The sequence below is a fragment of the Muntiacus reevesi genome, chromosome 5 (genome assembly GCF_963930625.1).
Source record: "Muntiacus reevesi chromosome 5, mMunRee1.1, whole genome shotgun sequence".
Classification (NCBI taxonomy): domain Eukaryota; kingdom Metazoa; phylum Chordata; class Mammalia; order Artiodactyla; family Cervidae; genus Muntiacus; species Muntiacus reevesi.
Window position 1 is genome coordinate 89,885,104 of NC_089253.1, and position 25,758 is coordinate 89,910,861.

General features: G+C 42.9%; 1 protein-coding gene across 6 annotated transcripts in view; it reads left to right on the forward strand.

The window, feature by feature from the left end:
- The first annotated feature begins 356 nt into the window (after positions 1 to 356).
- The window catches only part of CLSTN1 (calsyntenin 1), a 72,431-nt gene continuing 47,029 nt past the window's right edge, over positions 357 to 25,758 (forward strand). For all 6 annotated transcript variants that reach the window (XM_065935802.1, XM_065935803.1, XM_065935806.1 and 3 more), the window contains exon 1: positions 357 to 676. In XM_065935802.1, the coding sequence (XP_065791874.1) occupies positions 586 to 676 (91 nt within the window). In that variant the 5' untranslated portion in view covers positions 357 to 585. The remainder of the gene's footprint in view (positions 677 to 25,758) is intronic.

Consider the following 25,758-nt stretch of genomic DNA (forward strand, 5'->3'; position numbering starts at 1 on the left):
ATCCTTGGGGGTGGGGGTGGGAAGGGGAGAAAGGGGAGGCACGCGCTCCAGGGTACCGCTAGGTCGGCTCGGGAGCCTCGGAGCGCGCGTGGGAAGGAGGCGTTGATGCCCTCGGCTGCAGCAGCCGACCGGGGCGGGGGATGCAGCCCCCTCCGTAGCCCGGGCCTTTCCCAACCTCTCGGGAGTCTGTCTCCCGGCGCGACCCGGCGGGCGCACTCGGAGGCGCGCGCGCCCCGCCCCCACCCCACGCCCCGCGCGCTCCCCGGGCCGCCGCGCGCGCGCCTCGCCGTCGCTCCCCTCCCCGCCCCTCCCGCCACCACCCCGCCCCCGGCCGGGTACCCTCGCCGGACCCGAGAGAGAGCGCCGCCGCCATCTTAGTTGCTACCGCTGCCTCAAGCGAAGCGCTGCCTCCGCTGAGGGGAGGGCGCCCGCGGCCCAGCGTCACGGCGGCGGCTCCACCTCGGACCCCGGTGCTCGCCGCGGCGGCAAGCAGCCGGCTCCGGGTCGCGAGAGCCTCGCTCGGCGCCCCACGAACGTCCCTGCCGCTCCCGCCTCGGGCCGGCCGCGGCGCCGGGAGCCGGAGCGATGCTGCGCCGCCCTGCGCCCGCGCTGGCCCCGGCCGCCTGGCTGCTGATGGCCGGGCTGCTGTGCAGCGGCGGGGTCTGGGCCTCGCGAGGTAAGCCCCCGGGCCGGGTCGGGGCGCGGGGGCCGAGCGCCGGGAGCAGGGTCGGGAAGCGGGGGGTCGGGACCAGGCGAGCGACTCTGGGTCAGGGCGCAGGAGGCCGTGCGCGCGCGTTGCAGGCGCCGGGTAGGGGGCGGGGGGCGGGAAACCAGGTTACGTTTCGGGCGCCGCACCGGGGCCCTGGCCGCCCGCATTGCACCCTCGTCCGGGTGGTGGCTGCACGGATCTGGGGGGACGTGCGGACGGGCCGAAGGATCGGTCCGCCTTTCTCGGCAGCGCCCGCATGCTGGGGCTGCATTCTCGGGGAGGGATGCCGTGTGCCTGTGTTGTGTGATCAGATGTGCATCAAGCTGGGGGTGCATGCACAATTTTTGGTGTATGCTTACATAAGAGCCCACTCCCCCGCATCCCTTCCCAGATCCCGATTATCTGCGGCTGCAACCGCGGACGCGGCATCTGCGCCCCTTTCCGTCTCCTTCCAGGGTCTTTTCAACGTCTGTTTTCAAAGGAGCAGAGGCTGAAACTTTTGGCTCCCCTCCCACCTTTTCACCCAAAGGTGAAATTGTGATGAGGTTTACGACCGTGGTCTCACCCGGTGTTAGAAATCTTCTTCTCTTCCGCCCCCAACACATTGGTGCAGTTTTTCTGACGGTTAATTTACACCATACAAATAGGAGAAACCCCTGTTTGAATTCTTAGGGTCGAAATTATTTTATGGTAATTTGACAAAAAAATATTTTTTAGTGAATCGATTCTTTTGTTGTTATTTTTTAACCTTCAACCACTTAACCTTTTAAACGTTGCACGCCTCTTGATATTGACTGATCTTGCCAACGAAAAGCTTACGCATTGCAGATATATGCTTCGGAGTCGATCTTGGAATGGTAAACATTTTTCTCGGCCTTGAGGCAAAGTAATCTAGGTGTAGTCTATAGAGAGTACTTAGATCTGTGCTTATGGTTTTTTTAAATAAAAATTGGAGGGAGGGAGGGAGGATTGATGGAAGGCCAGATGGAATGGTCATATATCAATTTAGCAAGGCTTTTTAGAAAAATCTCATTTTCTCTTTCTGGGCATGACATATCAAGAGAAGTATGGTGTTCACAAATTAAAGGGCAGGAGAGGCAAATGCATCTTTTGTTCTGTGTTCCTTTCTTCACATTGAAGATGATAAACTTTGAATACTTCTTTCATTTATTTCATTTCTAACATTCTGTTGACTCTGTCAAATTCAAATCTCAGTCACTATGTATCTAATTGCTCTCAATTTGATTTTTAAAAGTTACATCAAGCTGAGTTTGGAATGTTCTTTCCAGATGTGGGATGGAGGTCTGTAAGTTTAATATATCCAAGAAAAAATGTCAAAGTTTGCTTCTCTTGGGGAAAACCCACACAGCTTAAAAATATGTGCTGGGATTGGATATTTGGGGAACAAGTGTATTTAGTTTAGTCAGTGATAATATTTCTTATTAAAACTCCACATTTTTCTTAAGTGTGTCCACTCATCTACATTTACTGTTCATTATTGAATTAGCAATGGGCTAATTATTAGCCTATTAGCATTGCTGAAGATTTCAGCTATTAAGTATGGTTTTTATGGCGGACTAACAGAAATCTCACATGAAAGACATGTTGAGGACTCAAGTCCTTTGTCATTTGCTAACTTTCTGTAAGATTTCTTGGTGCATTTTTAGTATTTAAGAATTTTTAGTCTTCAAAATAAAAGCATTTTAAAGCTCAGTTATCCTGTTGTGTTGTTGGTTTTGTTTTGTTTTTTTCTTTTTCTAGCTTACAAGTTAGAAAATGTGTTCCATGAAATGTGAATAAAACGGTTTTCTTTTGAGCTATTACAAACATATTTTGTACATAAACAGGCAATTTGTGGAGACTCCTTCTGTGGGCTCTTTTTAAAAGATGATCTTTTCAGCTAATACTTGAATTCTTAATCCTGCCAGACAGTGTGACACTATGATCTTCTGTTGGTTCATACTCTAGCTGCCTTTAAAAACAATGGGAGGAATATAACCTAAGCTGCTGTAAGGTTTATAATATGAATTCCATTTTGACTATTCATTGTTTTATAGAGAACCCTAAATTTCACTTTAATTGTAGCTAAAGTTCTCTTAAAAAAAAAATCAAGTAAACCAGAAAACTAGGAGAAATTTCCGAGGCTGCCTGCCTTCTCCAGTCTGTCAATGATCAGGAAATAGAAAACTGAAATAGAGAAAACAGAAAGTTTATATGGCTACTAAATAAGAACAAATGCAATCTTGGAATGCATTTCGAAGCTAAATAAATAACGTGCACTGTTATTTTCCCGTTTGCACACAGGCTTCTCGGTAGAGCCTCTGCTCACCATCCTGGTTGAAATTTCATCTCTCTGAACCCCTGAATCCTCCCTCCTCTGCTTCACTTTCTGCTTCTCCATGGCACTTACCCCATCCTGACTTGCTCTGTTATTTACTTACTCTGTCAGCGCCTGCCTCCCCTCACTGGAACACACGCCCCAGAGCGATCTGTGGTGTTCGCGTGTGTGTCCTGTCCCCTGCACTCAGTGGACTCTCTGCTGTGTAATCGAATGTATAATTGTGTTCAGTTTAGACACCAGTGTGTTTTTACATCCTGATTTTCACCTGACGTAGACGTTTCATGCTGAGAAAAGCGTTACAGACATAGAATCCAAAGGAACTTGAATTCTACAACATGGATATGAGAAGTCACTGTTAGATAATTTTTCAAGGATTCTTTCTATTCATTGCAGTGTTGGGACATTAGATCATTAAACGGCTTTGTAGACTGTAACTCTGTGGTTACCACGTTGAGGTCATGTTTCAAAAATAGTGTAATTCTCACCTTATGGGAAAACAGTTTCTTACTTTGTTACCTTGCTTTTCAGAAGCAATTTTGAGGGAAAATAAGTTTATCATAGACTTAAATATTATACCTAATTTTTTTATTGCTGAAAGTAAATATATTTATTTCACATGAGACCTATAACTACTAAAGAAATAATAATAATGATTCTGAGTGTGTTGCAATTTAAGAGCTATGACTTGGTTAACTGGAACCCTCAGTTGACTGGAACCTAGCTTTTGGCTGCATGCTACTTTCAGGAAAAGAAGCAGAAAACCTAGCAGTTTCCTCGAAATTCTGTTTCAAAAGAAAATTTTAAGCATTCATATCACGTATTATGTGGGTCAGTACTATTTGATTTTTGAGCCAAAAAGAAAACAATGAATTAAGTCTTAGGTATGAGGAATATAATCTAATAATTGGAATTTTTGTGAAATATAGCATTATTTTCTTATTGAAATTGGAAAATGCTATAGTTCCACGACACTAATTTCAGGACTTGGTTAAGCTTACTAAACCAATTTTTGTCTTTTTTGATATGGACCACCTTCAAAGTCTTCACTGAATTTGTTGTAGTATTGTTTCTGTTCCATGCTTTGGCCACAATGCATGTGGGATTTTTGCTCCCTGACCAGGGATCGAACCTGCACCCTGCTGTGTCGGAAGGCAAAGTCCCAACCACTGGACTGCCAGGGAGTCCCACTAAGCCAATTCTTGATGTTTAAAATGAGGAACCTGAGGGATATTACATTTCTAAGAAATGAAATAAGTGATTGAATTATTGTTTTCTAAGACAATAAAATGTAATGTTTTGCATAGAGTTTTCATTTGTAAGGTTTGAAACAAAAGTATATTTGGTTATTCTGAAAATCATGAGTTATTTCTCACTTGTTCTGATTAATTGAGGTTTTAGATCATTAGGGTTTTAAAAATATACCTTGCTTTTTCTGTGGTTATGAGTTGGTGACAGCAGAGATACTTAAGCAGTGTATCTTGAAATTTAAGATACTGATTCGTGATAAAGTACAGATTTTAGTAGAGCCTCAGGAATGTAAATGGGTTCAGAGTTGGTAGAAATGATTTATGCAGTGTCATGTTCTTGCACTGTTAAAAAACAACAAAAACCAAACCCTCAGGAGCAACATCTTGACACCAGTAAAGGCTATCAAAGGCCAGAGTTAGGAGCCTTTAGACTGTGATGGCACCCCTGCCAATGCATCAGCCTGATTCGAGGAGTTAGTTTTTCCATGGAGCCTCCATCACCTAGGATTTGAGCACAGCATCCAGTTGTCCCCTATGTGATAGGTCCATTCTTCCCTATGTTTTAGGGCTATTTTTGTTCATTTTCTCCTTTAGCTGTAGGGTGATATTATTATTAGATTAAAATTTTCCACAAGATTTGTTGCTAAGGGTTTTTTTTTTTTACTTTCAAAGTTCTCTGGGAAGATTCAGTTGCTTCAAAGTAACTGAATTTAGAACATCTTAAAAACCTTTAAGACACATCTGAAAGTTAACGTCCATTCCAGAACCCCAGTAAGAGGTATGCAGTAGCACAATAGAGGAAGAATTGTGTTTTTCTTTTTTCATCTTTGGTCAGACGTGAATATGTTTTGGACCATAATTCTCTCAGGACAAGAACTTCTGTCAAGTCTGCTAATCTTCAAGTCTACTTTGATCTGTACTTTCTGGAACTTATTGTTTTAGGGCAAAAGAAGACTCTTTCTGCATCTCTCTTCATTTTAAAAACAGGTTTATTTCCAATGAAGGGACTGCAGATTTGGTCCCTGGTCGGAGAACTTGGATCCCATGTTCCTTGTGGCCAAAAAACCAAAAACTTAACACAGAAACAATACTGTAACAACTTCAATAAAAACTTGGGGGGAAAAGCAGGTTTATTGAAATGTAATTCACATTCTATAATATTCACCCTTTTGAAGTATACAGTTTGATGAGTTTAGTATATTTACCAGTTGTGCAACCATCACCAGTATCTGTCTACTTTCAGCACATTTCATCACTCTAAAAAGAAGTGATGAAAGCCCTTAGCAGTCACTCCAAATTCCCCCTTCCCCATTCCCCCCCAGCAACCAGTAATCTACTGTCTCTATTCTGGACATTTCATGTCAGTGGAACCATACAACATGTGGCCTTAGCTTCTTTCAATTAGCATGATGTTTTCAGGGCTTAGCCACATCGTAGCAGGGATCAGTGCCTCATTCCATCTTAAGACTGAACAATATTTACTATAGACTGGATGTATGTGTCCCTCCAAAATTCATACTATTGAAACCTAATCCTCAATGTGATGGTATTTTGAGGTGGGGTCTCTGGGGAAGTGATTTGGTCATGAGGGTGGGACTCTCATGAATGGGTTCAGTGCCCAAGAGACCCCAGAAAGCTCCCTGGCCCCTTCTGCCACCAGCAGATACAACAACAAGATGGCTGTGAACCAGGAGGTGGGCACTCCCCAGACCCTGAATCTGCTGGCACTTTAATCTTGGGCTTCCCAGTCTCCAGGACTGTGAGAAATAAATTACTGTTGTTTATAAGCCACTCAGTCTGTGGTATTTTGTTACAGGGCCCAAAGACAGTATTCCATACTGAGGGACAGACGACATTTTGTATATTCATTCCTCAGTTGATGGACATTGGGTTATTTTCCACATTGTGGCTACTGTGAACATACATGTGCAGGTTTCTGTGTGGACATATATTTTCAGTTCTCTTGGGTATATAACTGGAGTGGAGTTACTGAATCTTTTAACTCTGTGTTTAGCATTTTGAGGAACTACCAAACTGTTTTCCAGAGTTGCCACACCATTCTACATTCAGCCCTGACCCCTGTAATCGCTCCCAGGAGTGTCTTTCTAATGAGATACATATCTCAAAATTGTCTAAGGGTTTTCTCATGACAGTTTTAAGTTGCTGAGTTTTTTTGCTTCGCTCAGGATAAATATTTCATCCAGCCAGCTCCTTCCTTCTCTCTCTCCATCTCCTATATCATTCTGGTCCTCTGCACTCAAGTAGAAAAAAAGTGAAAGTATCGGTTGCTCAGTCTTGTCTGACTCTGCGACCCCATGGACTTGTAGTCTGCCAGGCTTCTCTGTCCATGGATTCTCCAGGCAGGAATACAGGAGTGGGCAGCCATTTCCTTCTCCAAAGGATCTTCCCGGTCCCAGGGATCAAACCCAGGTCTCCTGCATTGCAGGCAGATTGTTTACCATCTGAGCTACCAGCACGCAGGAACTCAAGTAGCCGTCTCTGTAAGATAGATGATTCTTCACATATCCCTGAAAATTGATCATCCAGCCTGGGCAATCACTGGCTCACAAAGCACCCGCTTTCTTCAAAGCGTTGTTTGGTACTTCAGTCAACTTTCCTTAGGACAAAATCTTACCAGTCCTTGAAGACTGCAGACACCCAGACTGAGAGCAAATGTAACCTAGTATCCATGCCCCAGCTCCCCAAGGCACCCCCTGCCCCACCGCCGGCTGCCATTTCTGCCTGTGGTCTGAGAAATGAGCTAGTACAATACAATGCCACTGACCCAGTGATGGGGTTCACCCCGGTCACAAAGCGGAGTAGATAGCTAGGGCTGGGCTTTATGAAAGGTATTCTAAGAAACAATTAGAATTCTTAAACTGTGACTAGTTTAGAAAATAAGATTTCTTCATTCGTTACCTTTTCATTGCCTAGATTTGATTACCTAGAAAGTACTGTTAAAGTAAATTAGTTTGGTCCTTTGATTTATTCTTTAAACTATTCATGATTTACCTAGTCTTCAATCATAGTATATAAAACACTTAGAAATATGTCTTTAGATTGAAAGTGAATTTTAAAACAGTAAAAATGAATGTTATCTTTCTCTAATACCTACTTAATGTATAGTGAAGATGCATTTATTCTGAGCACTTCCTAAATCTTAAAAGTATTAATACAGTGCTTTCATTTTAAGAAATGCTGAGATAAAAAGATTGAAGGTCATAAACTTTGTAGATAGGGTAGAACTTGAGGATGATTTGCATGAGGTTGTCTATTAAGTGGCTCTTAAAAAGCAAAATGTATTCCATCTGAAAGGCAGAATCCAGTCACATTTAATTTTGGATATTTAAGATGTAGTTAATGATGAATATTGATGGGACCAGCTGCATAATCGAAGTGTGGGGCTCCTTTGTTCAAACACTATTAGGAGTTTCAAGATGGCAGCAGAGCATTAAACCAAGTGTGGGGCCCAGCACGCCCAGGAAACCCAGGAAACTGGCCCTGAGTGTTGGTAGACTTAATATGGCCAGGGTATTAATTGAATATGGTCCTGAGACTGAGATTTTAGCCAGAGCCCTTGGTCCTCTGGGCACCCTCTCAGATGAAGCCCCAGCCCTCCCGGGTGACACCTCCTCACTGATCCTCCCCCCCTCCCCGCGCTGGCGAAGACTTTTATTCCCTGGTGGCCTCGGGGTGGAGGCTGCACGCTCTGCCACGTCCCCTAGCACCTGGCGAAGGGCAGACTATGCTCGGTTCACAGAGCTCATCGGAGGTAGACACTAATTGAGGAATAGGGCCGCTTTTGATTTGCAGGATTAAAGCCCTTTGCGTCAAGCAGATTATGTTTACCTTGAAAAAGCCATGACTAATTCATGCCAGTTTCCTATTACTCATGGAATTAGTAGCAAGGATAACAGAAATAATTAAAATTCTTGGATAATCCCTAATCTTTTCCTTTTTTGCGTTTTGTTTCAAACGTTTATCAGAGTGGCTGGTAAAGAGCAGAATGCACTGGCTTGAATTTAATTTTCTCCCTGAGCCGCTGTCACTTTGGACCACCATTACAGAGAATGGTGGGGAGGCTGAGAGATGGGCAGCGGCCATTCTCAACCTTTGAGCACCTCCTCTGCTAGTGCTGGGTTAATGGGAGGGTCCCTTGATAATCCTTCAGCCTGAATTATAAAGCCCCGAACTGGCAGTGTTCTGATCTTGCTTCTGAGTTGCTTGTAAATATCCATTAATATCTACCTAATATTCCTGAATACAGGACTTGCATTTGGCAGGGATTTTCAAAGGTCCATGCCCAAGTGTATGAAGCCTCCTCCTGCCTGATTAAGAGAGGCAGCTTACAAGTATCTTAGAAACATTCAAAGCCGAAAATGGAAAACGAGTTAAATGCTTTTTCATATGAAATCTGACATTTTGAAAACCTTTTCTATTTGGAGGAAGATGTACCAGTGGAATAATTTAATAACATAGTCTTGCCTTTCCCCAATGGTGACTTCAATTAATAATAGCTGCAGTATTAATACTTGTTTGATGAAATGTTTTAGAAAGGTCATAAATGCCAGTAATTAACATATATTTATTTATTCATTTGATAGAGTTTATTAACCCCATTTTTTCTAGAATTAGTCCTTTCTGAGTATTGAAAGGTTTGCTGTGTTTATTACTACTTTAAAAAAGCAATACATAAGGCAAGTTTGTCTTCATTGCATTTTTTTCTTTTCTATTGAAATGGTGTTTGCTTACGTGGTTTTCAGTGCTGATGAACAGTGTGAAGCCAGGGGCAATGAGAAAGCAAACATGGGCCACTCAGGCCAGGTTTTGGTTGTTTAAGCCTGAAGGGAGAAGGCTTTCCTGAAGTTTCTGTTTTGTCTGGAAACTCAACTCAGGGGTGTAGGCGAGCCGACAGGTATTGGGGGCCAAAGCTTTGCCTTGGAGCAGAGCAGTCCTGACTATACTTGCTCATCTTTGGAAACCCAAGTACAGACAGGGTAACGGAGGTAGGCCTGTGCAGCAGGAAGTGGTGGAACCCCGACATCTGAGGAAACCCCCATTGGTGGCTAACAAAAGTTAACCCATGTCTAACTGGTCAGATTTAGGTCTTGTCTGCCCAAACTGTCAGGCACATTTTACTTCTCGGATTGCCTGGGTGAGCTGAACTCAGCCCAGGTGAGGCTCTTTGTCTACCTACCCCCACACCCAGCTCCGTGCTGTCTTCTCCTGCCTGTTTTTCAGCTGCCTTCAACCAGCTTTGTCTTGATGTATTGTTTCCTGGGATCCATTTCTGATTCCCAGATAACCTGAAAAAGCAATTCATACTGCTTTATTAGGAATACAAATTGGAATTCGGATTATGTTTTTCCATGGATACATTGTTACAAACTGCTTAAACTCCAAAAGTGATGGTCAGAAACCGGTTTAATCCGGAACAAGTGAAAATCAAGCAAATTTGCAGTAACACACATCACACACAATCACCATTATGGTATGCTATATATTTTAATATTAATCATTAATCAACAGTAAAGTGCTAGTTCATGTTTTGTGGTACACAGGTCTTAAAGTTGTAGATAGAGTAGCTTCAGGGAATGTGAGACATGTTGGCTCAGGCCTGGATGGAAGAGCCCAGAAGGAAGAGAAAGGTCGAGAAGGACAGAGGAGCCTGAGGATCTGAGTGAGAGGAAAGGGAGGGAGTGTGGCCTGTTCACCGTGGTCCTGGAAGAGAAGAGAGGCAGCAGAAGGGAGGAGATGCAGGCTGCCTGCGGCCCCCGGGGCCAGTTGGCTGCCCTGCCTGGGGTGGCCGGGGTGCAGGACCCCAGGTGGTGTGTCAGCCACGTGGGGAATGCCTGCTTGTGCAGGTCATCCTCTCAGGAGAGTACTCACTGGTGTGTGTCGTTTGCTCCAATGTACTGAATGTTTTCATCAAAGAAAATTTTACTGAAGAATTGCTATTCAAGGGACTTGCCTGGTGGTTCAGTGTGGTAGAGATGCCACACTTCCGGGGCATGGTGTGTGGATTCCATCCCTGGTCAGGGAACTAAGATCCCACATACTGTGGCAAGGTCAAAAATAAAAAAGGGAAAAAAGTGCTATTGAAAACTTTTCTTGAATTTCCAAGTTCCTGAATCTATGAATTAAATTTACTCCTTCATAAAATTATTTTACTAAAGGAAATGTAAAAAAAAAAATGTGCTTGACATAACCCCCCAAATTCTCAATTGAAGTTTTTAGGTGTTGTTTCTGGAGGTCATCCTTTCTAAATAATGGTGACTTCTGACAGTAAATACTAAAGGATGGGCTTTCTCCTTGAATTGTTATATAGTATAAGTTGATCTCTGAGGCAGCTTTTCCGTAAGGATGGTATATGGATAGGTGTTAAGTGAGTGAGTGTTAGTCGCTCAGTCATGACCAACTCTTTTTGACCCCATGAACTAGCCAGCCAGGCTCTTCTGTCCATGGAATTCTCCAGGCAAGAATACTAGAGTGGGTTGCCATTTCCTTGTCCAGGGGATCTTCCTGACCCAGGGATCAAATCTGGATCTCCCACACTGCGGGCAGATTCTTTACCTTCTGAGCGACCAGGGAAGCCAAAGGGTCTGTTGGTCACCTAAGTTTGGGACATGCAGTTAAACACGTTTCATTACTGTGTGACTTCTTGGAACTTCTAGTATCACCATGTGTGTTGAAGGTTACTGAGCCCAGGTATAATCAGCATTTATCCAACTAAGTTGAACACGAACTCCTCTGGAGCCTGTTGTGGCGCTGGTCTTGCATGGTACACACTTTGGGAAATGCTGCTCCAAATTCCGCACCCCCCTGCACTGTAATACAATTTAGTACAGAAAAGAAAAAGATAAAATGACCTAAAATACTACCTTTGTGAGATCCTTAGTCTTAACACTTTTGTATCTTATCTCTAAATTTTTTCTTTCTCTTATAGAAAATTATCTACATAAGTCAAAATTGTAAAGAAATGAGTTGATTTTATACAGCGTATTTTATAACTTTCTCAGTGTCATTCATTAAACATTTGTCTCATGTATGATGGGTGTAATAGTCCATTAGCGGGCTGGGGTAGGATCTATTTAACTAGTCCTTTAGGATTTCCAGACTGTTTGGGCTCAGGAATCCCATGCTCTCAAGAATTGTTGAGGACCTCCAGGAACTTGTGTTTGTATGATTTTTATCTCTCAATATTCACTCTATCAGAAATTAAACTGAGAACCTATTAATATTAAAATAGTTGTTAATTTATTTAAAATGGCAATAATAGCCCATTAGATGGTAACAACATATTTTTGATAATAAATAACTGCATATTCCATGATAGTCCAGTGGTTAGGACTCTGGTGCCACTGCAGGGGCCACGGGTTCGACCCCTGGTTGGGGAAATAATAAAATCCCCATATGCTGCATAGAGTGGCCCAAAGAAAAAACAAAAGACAAAAACAAACAAAAACCTTCCATATTTCAAAACAGAAAGCAATTTACTAGGAAGACTAGCATTGCTTTATATTTTTGTTAATCCCTTTCATTGAATTTAAGAGAAGGCAGGGGGATTCTGCATTCAACTTTTTGCTGTCTGTTGTTTGGTTGAAGTAGGTGAAGAAAATTTGGCCTCAAGAGACGTATTAACTGGAAAAGGGAGACTGTGAGGAGACCTGTAGAGGTCTTGGGGACCCGCTCCCTCCACAGGAGTCTTCCCACCAACTTCTGACAGCTGGTGCCCTGGGGCAGTGGTTGATGTCGAAATGCAGCTGGAGACCGTGTCACCAGAACTCTGCTTCTAAGTAATAGTTGAAGCAGCAAAGCAAAGCTTGCAAGTGATTTACTTAAAAGGGGAGAGAAATTAGGGTTAATTCACTTACTCCTGTAATCATTTGTTGTTGTTTAGTTGGTATGTGGTGTCTGACTCTCTAGGGACCCCATGGACCGTAGGCTGCCAGGCTCCTCTGTCCGTGGGATCTCCCAAGCAAGAATGCTGGAGTGGGTTGTCATCTCCTTCTCCATCCTCTATCATGTCTTCCTGTTATTTACATTGTCACTTGCTTTCTTGACTGTGGAAGACGGGACTTAATGGCCCTCGTTATAGACTGGCTCTGCCTATTGTTGCAGCATGTTCTGCTGCCAAAAAGGGACCCTTGCAAGTGGGCAGGCGGTGCTCTCCATTTATCAGTCCAGCTCTTGTGTGTTTACGGATTATTCCTTTGGTTTTCTTTCTTTTTTTTCTTTTTTTTTGGTTTTCTTTTTAAGTTCACTATGGGACACGTTTTTAATGAGGGAGAAGGCAAGAATAGGTGACAAAGTATGAGAACATGTTAAAAATCAGATTTATTGGATTTTTCTTTGGTAGTGTATAATTACTCATTAATGTGTTCTAGATGAAATCTGGGGAAAATTTGTCTTTTTAAAAAAAAAAAGTTCAATACTTAAACAGAAAGGTTAATGTCTTTGTTTTTCCTTACAATATGGGCCTTTTGAGACTTTTAAATGACTGATACCATTGTAAAAATGTTTTTGTAACTACCACAATAGAAGAAGTCTGTTTGCTTTACTTTCCTGAAAAATCTTTTGGGGTGTTCTCAGAATCTGAAGTAAGTTGTGCATGGGTGTGTACGTGTTCTGTTTGTCTAGGTGGGGAATGACTGTTTGTTTGTTTCTTTGGGCATTTCCCTCGGTTGGCCAGTGAGCTAGTTCTCAGCTAGTCTACATTCCATAAATCCAATTTCCTTTTGAGAGGTCTTCTAATCCTTTCTCCCCGTTTATGATAAAGTCCTATACTTTTGAAATCTCACAATTTGTATTCCCACTTAAATATCTGGTTATCTGAATATCATTGCATTAGAACATAAAATATTTGTACTTTTAAACCATTGAAGGAGATAAGTCCTGGGTGTTCATTGGAAGGACTGATGCTGAAGCTGAAACTCCAATACTTTGGCCACCTCATGTGAAGAGTTGACTCATTGGAAAAGACCCTGATGCTGGGAGGGATTGGGGGCAGGAGGAGAAGGGGACGACAGAGGATGAGATGGCTGGATGGCATCACCGACTCGATGGGCATGAGTTTGAGTCAACTCCGGGAGTTTGTGATGGACAGGGAGGCCTGGCGTGCTGCGATTCATGGGGTCACAAAGAGTCAGACACGACTGAGCGATTAAACTGAACTGAACTGAAACCACTAGACTAAAAAGAAAAGAAAACCTCCTTATCTGTCTAAAAAATCACTTTCTGAATTAATATGGCTAGAATTCTAGAAAGGAAGTGGTTTTAGAAATCATTTTAGTTCAGTCAACCCATTTTCCCATAGAGGAAACAAGTGAAGTTGTTATTGTTGTCAGTATAATCTTTTTATAGCTCAGAATGTGAAAAGTAGGAAACATAGTGGAGACCAGTCAAGATATCTTTAACCCCGTTCCTTTCTGTAATAAATAATATTCAGGAAGCATACATTTGGGTGACTTGTTACAAACATTTTCACGTGCGGTTGAGTCAGGAAAGATGATGAAATTGGATTATTAAAAATTCTGAAGGAAGGTACATGGTATTGACATAAAGTTATACTCTTAAATTCTGTAGTGCTTGTTTTTATGTGAATATCTCAGAAGTCTTCACACTGTGCTCAAATCACAGTTTTGGAGTTGACAAGAGCTTTAGAAACAGTATTGTGAAACTTTGGATGTAATGCTATCTGAGCATTGGTGTTAGTTGGCCAGTCCACACTGGAAGTCATCTAATCAGGGAGCATCTTCCATTTTGGAGGAAGCTTTCATTGTCAGAAAGTCCTTGGTCTTAGGGCTTCCCTGGTGGCTCAGTGATGAAGAAGCCACCTGCCAATGCAGGAGACATGGGTTCGATCCCTGAGTCAGGAAGATCCCCTGGAAAAGGAAATTGCAATCCACTCCGGTATTCTTGCCTGGGAGATCCCATGGACAGAGGAACCTGGCAAGCTACAGTCCAAAGGGTCGAAAAAGAGTTGGACACGACTTAGCTACTGGGGCTTCCCTGGTAGCTCAGCTGGTAAAGAATCTGCCTGCAATGCAGGAAACCCAGGTTTGACTCCTGGGTTGGGAAAATCCAGTGGAGAAGGGATAGGCTACCCACTCCAGTATTCTTGGGCTTTCCTGGTGGCTCGGCTGGTAAAGAATCTGCCTGCAATGTGGGAGACGTGGGTTCAGTCCCTGGGTTGGGAAGATCCCCTGGAGAAGGGAATAATTACCCACTCCAGTATTACGCTGGCCTAGAGAATTCCATGGGGTTGCAAAATGTCAGACATGACTGAGTGACTTTCACTTTCTTTCACTAGAGGCTGAACAATAACCTTGATTTTAGCTCTGCCTCTTGCTCTCTGCAGAAGTGCTGGCCCTCTATAAGGGCCATGGAATGGAGAAGAACATGGACTCTGTAGCCAAGTTCCTGGATTCACATCCCAGCTCTGCTACTTGCTCTCTGGGTGCTCACCAACAGCCTCCATAACCTCTCTGTGCCTCAGTTTTTCCCTCCGTAAAAGGGAGTAATAGTACCTACCTTACAGGGTTGTTAGGATTAAGCAGGTTTTGTGAGTGTTTGGAACTCTAGAGTATACATTGTGTGTTTGCTGTTTTATTAACTCAGTTCCATATAACTCCCCCTTTAAAAATTGAGGTGAAATTCACACAGCACAGAATAAACATAGCATTTTTAAAAATTAATAAACTTTTTGGGTTATATTTTAGTGGACTCAGAGAGAATGTATAGTAAGTATGCTGTGTGGAAAGTTAACAGTAGCCTTGCAGAGAAGCCTAGAAGTTTTTGTCAGCCTGAACTCCAACCTAAATAGCAATTTGTTGTAAAATAAATGAAGTCAGCCTTCTTCAGTACTGACCGAACCTAACTGATTATGATTACTGCATATCATTAGCCTTCGACTTAGGGAGAAAGTCTCCTCTGTCCGAATGTTTGGGTCTGGAACCCTTCCCTTTTAGCCTTAACACGCGTCTTGAGTGTATCTGTGTTGATTGTCTGCTCCAGAGCCCCTCCAGCCCATCTCTGCCCACAGTACCTTGGTGCCTCAGTGATCTTCTCACAGAGCCAAAAGAAATGCCCAACAATTCTGTTTAATTAGCTTGGGTCCAAACAGCTTAATATTTACATCCCAGCCTCTTAATATTTGTATCCTAACAGCATAGTAGCAGTTTGAAAAAAATACAGAGAAATTGAAAGAAAAAATAATATAATAATACTTTTAATGCGTCTTGAAATAATTCCAAGAACTTACTAATGGGCTATGTGCTCCTGTTGAGCAGGGCACAGCTTCTCAAAGCTGTAGTGTGATCGGACACCGATGCCCTCTTCTCTGTTCCATATTAATTTTTCCAGGACACTTCTTTGGATCACAGCAACTGCTAAAAACTCAGCCTTGCAAAGCTATGACACCATCAAGAGGAATGCAGTGCAGTCTGCTGTTGAGCTATGAACTACCCCAAACTAGCAGCTGACCTAGGCTTTCCTGGTGGCTCAAATGGTAAAAAAAAATCTACCCGAAATGCGGGAGACCTTGGTTTGATCCCTGGGTTGGGAAGATCCCATGGAGGAGTGCATGGCAACCCACTCCAGTATTCTTGCCTGGAGAACCCCATGGACAGAGGAGCCTGGGGGGCTGCATTCATGGGATTGCCAAGAGCTGGACACAGCCGAGCAGCTAAGCACAGCACAGCAGCAGCTTGTCTCTACCTGACGGGCTTAAAGTGTCACTCATTTCCCTCAGATTTAAAATATCCTGCATCTCCCCTGGAGTTTACAGGGACTCCTCGGTGCATATATTTAGGAAACATGGATCTACTTAGAAGGATAGAATCAAATAAATGTTAAGATGCTTTGAGAATCCATTGCTTTCAAAAAATAATAGAAATTAATAAACTTTTTAAGATCAGTTTTAAGTTCACAGCAAAATTGAATGCAAAGTAAAGAGAGAATTTCCACACACCCCCACCCCACACATGCACACTTTCCCCCAGTATTGCTGCTCAGTAAGAACTTTGATATATCCTCAGCAGTGTCCAGAGTTTCAGGTTCACATGTGTGCGTTCCATGGTTTTGACAAACGCATAGTGACAGTTCCCTACCACTGTAGCGTCATACAGAGTACTTTCATTGTCTTCAGTCTGTGTGCTCATCTGTTCATTCCTCCTGCCTCCCTGAACTCCTAGCAACCAACCACTCATCCTTTTACTCCTCTGTAGTTTTGCTTTTATAAAATTTAAAAAAATTTTAAATTTTAAAAATTGTTTATTTGGCTGTGCTGGGTCTTAGTTGCAGCTCGTGGGATCTATTGATAATCCCTTTTCCATGGATCGAACCCAAGCCCCCTGCATTAGGAGCTCGCAGTCTTAGCCACTGGACTGCCAAGGAAGTCGCTCAACATAATGTTTTAAAGTGTGTAGTTCAGTGGCATTTAGTATATTCACTGTGGTGTTCAGACACCGCCTCTGGGTAGTTCCAAAACATTTCACTGCCCAAAAGGAAACTGCATACCCTTTAAACAGTGACTCCCTCCCCCTCTCCCCCAAGTCCCTGGCAGCCACTTCTGTGCTTCCTGTGGATTTAATTATTCTGAATATTTCATGTAAGTGGAGTCATACAGTATGAGATCTTCTTTGTATGACTTCTTTCACTTAATGTTTTTGACATTTGTTCCCGTCGCAGCATATATCAGTACTTCATTCCTTTTTCTGACTGAGTAATATTCCACTGTGTATATAACACATTTTATTTATCCGTTCATCTGTTGATGAACATCTTGGGTTGTTTGCAGCTGTCAGCTGTTGTGGCTAGTGCTGCTATGAATATTCACATGTGGGTAATTGTTTGAGTGTATATTTGAATTTTAAATTCTTCGGGGTATATACCTAGGAGTGGGATTATTAGGTCATACAGTAATCCTATGTTTAATTTATTGAGGAACTGCCAAACCAGTGGCTGAACCATTCTGCATCCCCACCCACAAAGGGAGCTACCATCCCTTCTTCCTTCCTTCCCTCCCCACACCGGCTTTTTATATACCAACTTGCTTCTGCCAGCCTGCCTGGTTACTTTCTTTTTGGGTGCTCCCTGGTGTAGACACCAGCTTTCAGATGGGGCAGAAGGTTCAGTAGAGTTCCCCACGACAGGAGTGGAGTTGAAGTGGCATGTGGCCACTGCCCCTTGTCTCAGCTTCTTGGCTGTCCCTTCATCCCTACTTGATTAACCCCACATTGGTCCTGAGCTCTAGCCAGGTGCTGTGCCCTGGTGCCGGGGCTCACATTCGTCTCCTTTGTATTTCTTCTTGATGCACTCCGCCTGCCTCCACACTGGCAGGTAGTTTTGAATCCTGACTCCACGTTTCTGAGTGTCCTACCTTTGTGTGATTCTCCACTTTGATATGGAGGATGAAGAGCAGTAACTGACAATGAGCCTTCGAAGGGTTACCAGAGTCTGATCCTGGGGTTTCTGGGGTGCATTTCTTCAGTGACCTTTTGGGATGGTCACTATAAGTCCGCCCACCTTTATTTCTATCCAGTTTCCACCTTGCCATCTTGTTCTCCGTCGTGAGGAAATGAGGAAAGGCCGCGTTAAATACTTTTCAAGGTTTAATATACTATTTTTAGAGCTTCAAATGCCTCGTAGTTAAGTAAAATTTTTATCAAGGCACTTCATAACTTGAAACTGATGTCACTTTTCCAGCTTTCTTGTGACTTTCCTAATAACTCTCAAAAGAGAAAATGTTTATTTAATACCTGTTCTTGTGAATAATATCACCAGCTATTTGTGATTTTCTTTTCTTCTCTAAAGGCACAGAAACCAGTCTAGAATTTGCTCAGGGTCAGTACAGACTTACTGAAATAGAGCTAAAAATGTTCATTTTCTTCCAGTTCTTGAACCAGATACCGTAGTCTTCACAGATTCCTTAAAGAGTGGCCATAGCATATGTTCACAACTTTTTATTTTCTCTGCAGTTCTGTGTTTTCAATGTCCTGGGGTTTGAAACACCTAGAATAACTTAGGGGAAACTACGTCCTTGTTTTCTTCCTTCCTGTCTTCCCCAGTCTTGGACTTTCTCTCATCGTTATGTTGAGTCTGCTTTTCTTAACATAAATGTGCTTCTTGAGAGACTCATTGACAAAGTAAGATTGAGCTGTTTCATATTCTGTGTTGATCACAAAACCTTTACGTTTATTTTATTTTTCTGGCCATGTTGCATGGTATGTGGGATCTTAGTTTTTTGACTAGAGATTGAACTTGTGCTCCCTGCAGTGGAAGCCTTGAGTCTTAACCACTGGACTGCCAGGGAAATCCCTATATTTTAAATAATGTAAAAATTCTATGTAAAAAATTTATCCCCACCAATCAGCTATATCAGGTTTATTAGACAATTCCAGTCAAGTTATGACAGAACTTTGTGTAATAGCTGTTAAGAACATTGCATTGATCGTGAATGTCACAAAGTCTTGAACACTCTGTGGCCTTTTCTGAACTATATATGATAAAGTTTTCCATTGTATATGAAGGTCAGGAGACTAAAAAAACACACAGAACTTGGAAACTACCACTGGACTATTATGTTATGTTTCAGGACAGCGCCCTGTCCTATTTTAATTCAAGACAAGTGTGATGATGATAAAAAAGAAAGAAAAGGGCAAACCCAGCCTGTATTTCCTGATAACATTGCAGAATAGGAAATTTAAGGAATTCATGGCAGGTGCTTTTTTGCATGACTAGATTCCTGATTGACTTGCATTGTAAGAGTAAACTGAGAAATGGATGTGTACATATCAACGACTTGAAATGCTCTAAAAGTGGTTTGGCAGTAGATTTGTTCCTGTCATTCTATCTATCTAATTCTGTAGGAAACTGCATAAAAATGCATGTACTCTGAATAATTCCCATGCACATAAGATATGAACTGAGAGGTGTTCAAGGGCTCTGTTCCAAAAATATTTTCTTCCACCACCTGGCAGGGTGCCTGTGTTTCTTACCTTCGTTTCTACTTTTACGTTAAATCATTGAAATAAATACGTTGTAAAATGCAGTTGTGGGTATCTGGTCATTATTCTTCATTTGCACCCAGCTCAAATTAGTTTGTCAGACTAGTCCTAGAAGGGTTGTGAAAGGTGGAAAGTTAGAGCAGGTAAGTGTGGATTTGGTACAAATGAAGAGGAAAATCTGGAAACACTCTGATGGGGTGGGGATGGGGTGAGGCAGATGAGTGTGTTGGCAGCACTGCATGTACAGAAAGGCGGTGGGGTGACCTGAAAAATCAATGCATGGCCTTGCTGTACGTCTCATTTCAGGGAATAGTCATGCATGAAATGCTTTTGCTTAAAGAGGGCTCTTGTGCTGAAACAAAAGCAGGGGCTGTAGTTGGTACCAGTTACAAGTATCCTAGAAGAGTGAAGCCAAAGACAGGTGTCTCGCAAAATGGCTTTCTCAGGATAGTGGTGGTGGGGGGGGTTGGTGTGTACAGAGAGCAAGAAAGCATTTAAGAGAGCACAAGTGAGAATTGCTGTTTCCCTTAAAGAGAACACTCCAAATGTCTCTTCATGAACTTCGCGTGATATTCTATTCATTGTTGGGGAGCACAGCAGAACTTTTGGGCATATGTCCTGTTCCAACCTGCCTGGCTCCTGGTCAGCCTGACTGGCTCAGACTCCAGGGCATGGCCCAGGAGATCAGATCTAGAAGGTTCTGCCCCACACCCCAGTTACAGAGCACTGCTGTGGTATGCGAATTCAGTGTATTCTTTGCCCTCTGTGCTTTGGGCTCCCCTCTTCTGGTAGGATACTAATTTTAATAAGCCCCTCCAGTTTCCCACCTCTTCTGTGCCTCACAAGGCTGCATTCAGAGATGTCTCAGTGTTCATGCACAAACAGCCACTACCAGGGAAAACAGAGCATGAGGAAGGCTCATCGGGCCCCCTCAGCCTCACCTGAGTGCCCACCATGTTGGTCAGAGAAGACCCCTAGGGTTCCCTGGGGATGTCAGCCTGCAAACTACCCTCGTGCATCACTGTGGGGTCTTGTGGGACTGGGGCCAGGTGCCTTCTCCCTTCCCATGAAGGCTATAGCTGAGGGGAGGGCTCCCAGCACAGGGGCCAGGTGGTTGTGGAGTTTTCATGACCAGGTCTCTAGAGGAATCCTGTGAGCCTGGAGCACTTCTGCCTGGTCCCTTCCCAATGGGAACCCTGAGGGAGACACCGCCCCCCCCCCCCCCAGCCTTCCCAGAAGTTTAAGGACTGTCTGCCCTGTGCTCCTCGCCCATCACCTAGAACTCCTGGAGGAGTTGGGCAAGGCCTTTTGCTGTTGGAAGCCATGTTGCAGCTGGACATGAGGCTCCCACGCTGGAGTGGCTGCCGCATCACATTTGTGACATTCATGAGAGGTTCTCAGTTACCACATGAGAGAGCATCCATGGAGCTCAGGAGACTAACCTTGAAACACAGGCATTACAGTTAGACTTGCTAATTATTACTTTGGAGAGTTAAATACAAGTTACTGTGGAAATTTGAGTGCTAAAAAAATGAGATAATGGATAACTGAAGGGTAGGTAGCCCCTTTATTTAAAAATTTTAAGGTTTTTTGTTTGTTTTTAAAAAATATTTATTTTGCTGCACTGGGTCTTCGTTGCAGCATGTGGGATCGGCAGTTGCAGCATGCAAGCTGTTAGTGGCAGCCTGCGGGATCTAGTTCCCTCACCGGGGATCGAACCTGGGCCCTCTGCATTGGGAGTGTGGAGTCCTAGCCACCGGACTACCAAGAAAGTCCCTCAGTAGCCTCCTTAAATGTTAAAAAAAAAAAAATTTATTAGAGGCCACTTTAAAATGTCCGCATTTTCCTGAAAATAGTGAATGAAGTATGCTAAATAACTCCCTGGATGACTTTGGATCAGTAATTATACTGTGCTGTGGATGGTACAAGTAGATTGTCACAGACTCATCTGTAGAGCAGACCTGGAACTTGTTTGAAGAAGGAAATCCTTATTCTATTGCTTGTGGATCCATCTGTCCACCCACCCACTCAATTTCCTTTGCATCTTTCTGCTAACAGTGAAGTTAAGAATGTTTACTTAAGTAACCTCTTGACTAATGTAACAAAGATGCCCTTCTATAAAATTAATTGGGGGACAAGATGGAAGCAGTCCTCTTGGAAGTTATTTTTTAAATTATTCTCAATAAATGTGTAAGGCTTCTGTCTTTATCAGTTGGACTCCTCACCATTATTCAAAGCAAACTATCTTTTCAGCTTCAAATTAACTTCTTTGTTGCCTTCAGCCTTTCTGTGTCATTAACCTTTACATACTTTAAAAATGCAGCAACAGTATCTTTCCTCATTTGTTATTTCTTTCCTGGTTTTCTCCCAGGGTCAGTGGGGAAGTCTCCATGAACTGGTAAGATGTTGCTGTGGAAGACCAAGAAATACTAGTACAATTTGAGAACCACATGCATATAAGAAACATAATTTTACAGTTCGATTTCCAGTTACATTGAAGTGCAAGTGGAAGATGCCAGATTTCTGAGTGTCAGCTAATAGAGATTTCAGTCTGTTTGGGAATAGATTCTTACCTGGACTGATATCAGTGGGCATTTGAGGCCCCTAAAACCTCCTGCCGTGTGTCGTATTTTCACATTTGACAATCTCAGCGTGTGTGCCGTGTGCTTACTTGCTCAGCCGTGTCCAACTCTTGGCGACCCCATGGACTGTAGCCTGCCAGGCTCTGTCTATGGGGATTCTCCAGGCAAGAATATTGGAGTGCACTGCCATGCCCTCCTCCATGGGATCTTCCCAACCCAGGGATCAAACGCTGGTTTCCTGCATTGCAGATGGATTCTTTACCATCTGAGCCACCAGGGAAGCCCTAAATAAATACCAACAAATACAAAATAAAAGTCCTCAATACAACATCAGCAAATCAAATCCAGTGATATACAAAAAGAATTTTATACCGTGACCAAATGGGATTTATTCTACACGCACAAGGCTGTTTCATCATTAAGAAAATCAGTAACCATCGTATTAGCAGGTTAAAGAAAATTCATAAAATCACATGGTCGTATCAGTTAATGCAGAAATAGCATTTGACAGAATCCCACACCTGTTCATGATAGACACTCCAGCAAGTTAGGAAGAGAGGGGAGCTCTCTCAACCTGATAAAGAACATCTACAAAAAACCTACTTATTAAACATGCTCGATGGTGAAACAAAAATTGGGACGTTGCGGAAACCATTAAGGTGTTATTGTTTAAGGGTGATCAAAGGACAATTCATGATGACACGTCACAGAGAGATGTACCAAGCCAAATTATCCGATCACCAACACAGATAAGTCTGAATCCTAACTGGGTGTTTGACATTCATCACTGTGAATTTTTAGATGGTAGTGCCATTGTGGTTAGTTTCCAAAAGAGTCACTATCTTTTAGAGATGTATGTTGAAGTATTGAAGGGTGGAATTAATATGATGTCTGGGATTCATTTCAGAATATTTGAAATTTGTGGTAGGAATGGGAATATATAAATCAAACAATATTGGCACTGTGTTGGTAATTGTAGTGGTTGAATCGTGGGACCATGGGACTCATTATTCTAGTCTGTCTTTTATATCTTATATAAAAAGATAAGTTACCTGATGTAGAACTTGTTTGATCTCACCCATTACGATGGCTACTGTCAAAAACCAGAAAGTAACAAGTGTCGGTGAGGATGTGGAGAAATTGGAACCCTGTGCACTGTCAATGGGGATCTAAGATGGTGCACCTGCTATGGAAAACAGTATGTCACTTCCTCAGAAAATTAAAAATAGAATTACTCTATGATCCACTTCACGGTATGTAGCCAAAAGAATTGAAAGCAGGGTCTTGAGAAGGTATGTGTACATGTTTATGACAGCATTCTTCATAGTAGCTGAAAGATAGCAGCAGCCCAAGTGTCCGTTGATGGAAGAATGGATAAACAGAGTAGTATACACATGGACTTCCCAGGTGTCTCAGTAGTAAAGAATTGCCTGTCATTGCAAGAAACACAAGAGACATGGGTTCAATCCCTGAGTTGGGAAGATCCCCTGGAGGAAGAAATGGCAACCCACTCTAGTATTCTTGCCTGGAGAATCTGTGGACAAAAGAGCCTGGCGGGCTACAGTCTTATGGGGTTACAAAGAGTCAGACGTGACTTAGCGACTGAGCACATATGCAGTATATACATACAGTGGAGTACTGTTCAGCCTTGAAAAGGGAGGGAGTTCTGACACATGCTGTAACATCAGTGAACCTTGAGGACATTATGTTAATGAAAGCAAATCAATCATAAAAGTACAAATATCTGCTTTTCTGAGGTGCCTAGAGTAGTCATAAGAGGCAGAAGGTAAACTGATAGTTTCTGGGGGCTGGCATGAGGGGATGGAGAATCTGTTTAATGGGGACAGAATTTCAGTTTTGCAGGCTGAAAAGTATCCTGGGTTTGAATGTACTTAATGCCATTGAGTGGTACAGTTAAGACTGGTTGAGATGGTAAATGCATATTATATAACAATTAAAAACCTTGTTTGAAGTTTGAAGGGATAATTAGAAGGGCCTCTTGCTTGGAAAAGTTGTAATAGTAGAAAGTGTGATTTTGTTCCCTAAAAATTCCTTTGCAGAATGTGCTTAAAATTAATATTTTAATCAACCATAACATAAGCTCTGCAAGGGCAGGAGGTATTCTATTCACCACTGTTTCCTTAGCACTTAGAAGACTACCTGTGGCTCAGTAAAGATGAATGGATGGCCTGTGGATCAGTGGATGATGTATGTATGTATGGGTGGATGAATGATGAGTGGATGGGCAGTGGAAATGGATGATGGATTGATGAAGGATGATGGCTGGATGGACTGTGGATGGATCGAGGGTGAATGGATGGATTGTGGATGGATAGATGATGGATGTTGGGCAGTAGATAGGTTGATGATGGATGGACTGTGGAGAGATGGACAGATGGATCAGTGGATGGACAATGGATGGATGGACAATGGAAAGAAGGAAGAGAATCTGAGAAGCCCCTTTCCTTGTATTCTCCCCAACTGTCGTCCCTCCTTAACTCTCAGTCCAGGAGGGGAACATCTACCATGTGCTCTGGAAGCTGAGATGCCAAACCACAGTCTTGGGTCAACCCCTTGTTTTTTCTTACCTTGTCCCTGCTGTCAGCATCTTTAACTGGTTTTCCCAGTTGCATTCTTGCCCCTTCCTGTCCCCTCATCCTGAGGCTGTTAGTTTTCCCTCACCATCTCTCTCCCTTGCTTGTGTCTCTATTGCTCCCCCCCTTGGCGTTTTGAACTTGGGAGAAGGGCATCCATGCTTCTCCCCTTCAACTCTTGCTTACTCTCTGGTCTCACCTCGTGACACGCATCCTGATCCCTGACACACAGAACCATGGGTGCCGCCAGCAGGTCACCATCCTCTCCTCTTATAACATGGTACCACCTCACATGTAGGGCTGCATGTTCACAGTAGGTGAACATGAAATGTGAATAAACACAAGCAGTGTTTCACTGTACCATTAAAAAGATTAACTGCTTGTTTGCTCAAGGATTTATTTCATACTGAAAGGTGATTTTAGAAATGAACTTCACCATTGATGGTGTACACACAGTTTATAAAGTTGACTATTTTTGAACCCCTTAAATGATTTTAACGTGGAAAACCTTGACTTTCCTTAAGGTGGTAGGTCTAAGCGGCTCTGTGGCAGCTGGGAGGGCATTTGCCCCCAGAGGAGTCTTGGCAGAGGCTAGAGACGTTTTTGGTTTTCACAGCTGCAGAGATTGTGCCAGCATGTAGTGGATGGAGGCCACGGATGCTGCTGAACATCCTGCAGTGCATGGGATGAGTCACACCTGGACATAACTTGCTCAGAATGGCAGCCGTGCTGAGGTTGAAAACCCTCATCTAAACAATATCTAACATACAGATTTTTCAGACACTTTATTTGACATTAAATTTATTTGGAAATTGTAATGAAGAGGCCCTTAGACCTACACAGGTTTTTTTTTTTTTTTAATATTTATTTATTTGGCTGCTTTGGATCTTATTGGTAGCACTTTCGTTTCATCATGAGGGATCTTTCTTGCTTCACACAGTCTTAGTTGCTCTGTGGCATGTGGGATCTTAGTTCCCTGGCCAGGGATCGAACCCGAGTCCTCTACATTGCAAGGCAGACTCTTAACCACTGGAACACCAAGGAAGTCCCCAGACCTACACAGTTTGTCTAGTGATTCTTTGAGCATGTTCAGTTTTAGAAAAAAAAAAAGTAATTTAAAAACACATTTTACAAAGTCAGAGGAAACCCATGTTGTATTAGCCAAAACTGTTAGCAGGAGTAACCTCAGCTGAAAAGGAGAGGTGTTGTTTGTAAATTCCATGCACTGTTACTTTGGTTGATTAAAAAGTTTCCTCTTATGGTAAAAAGTCAGTTGG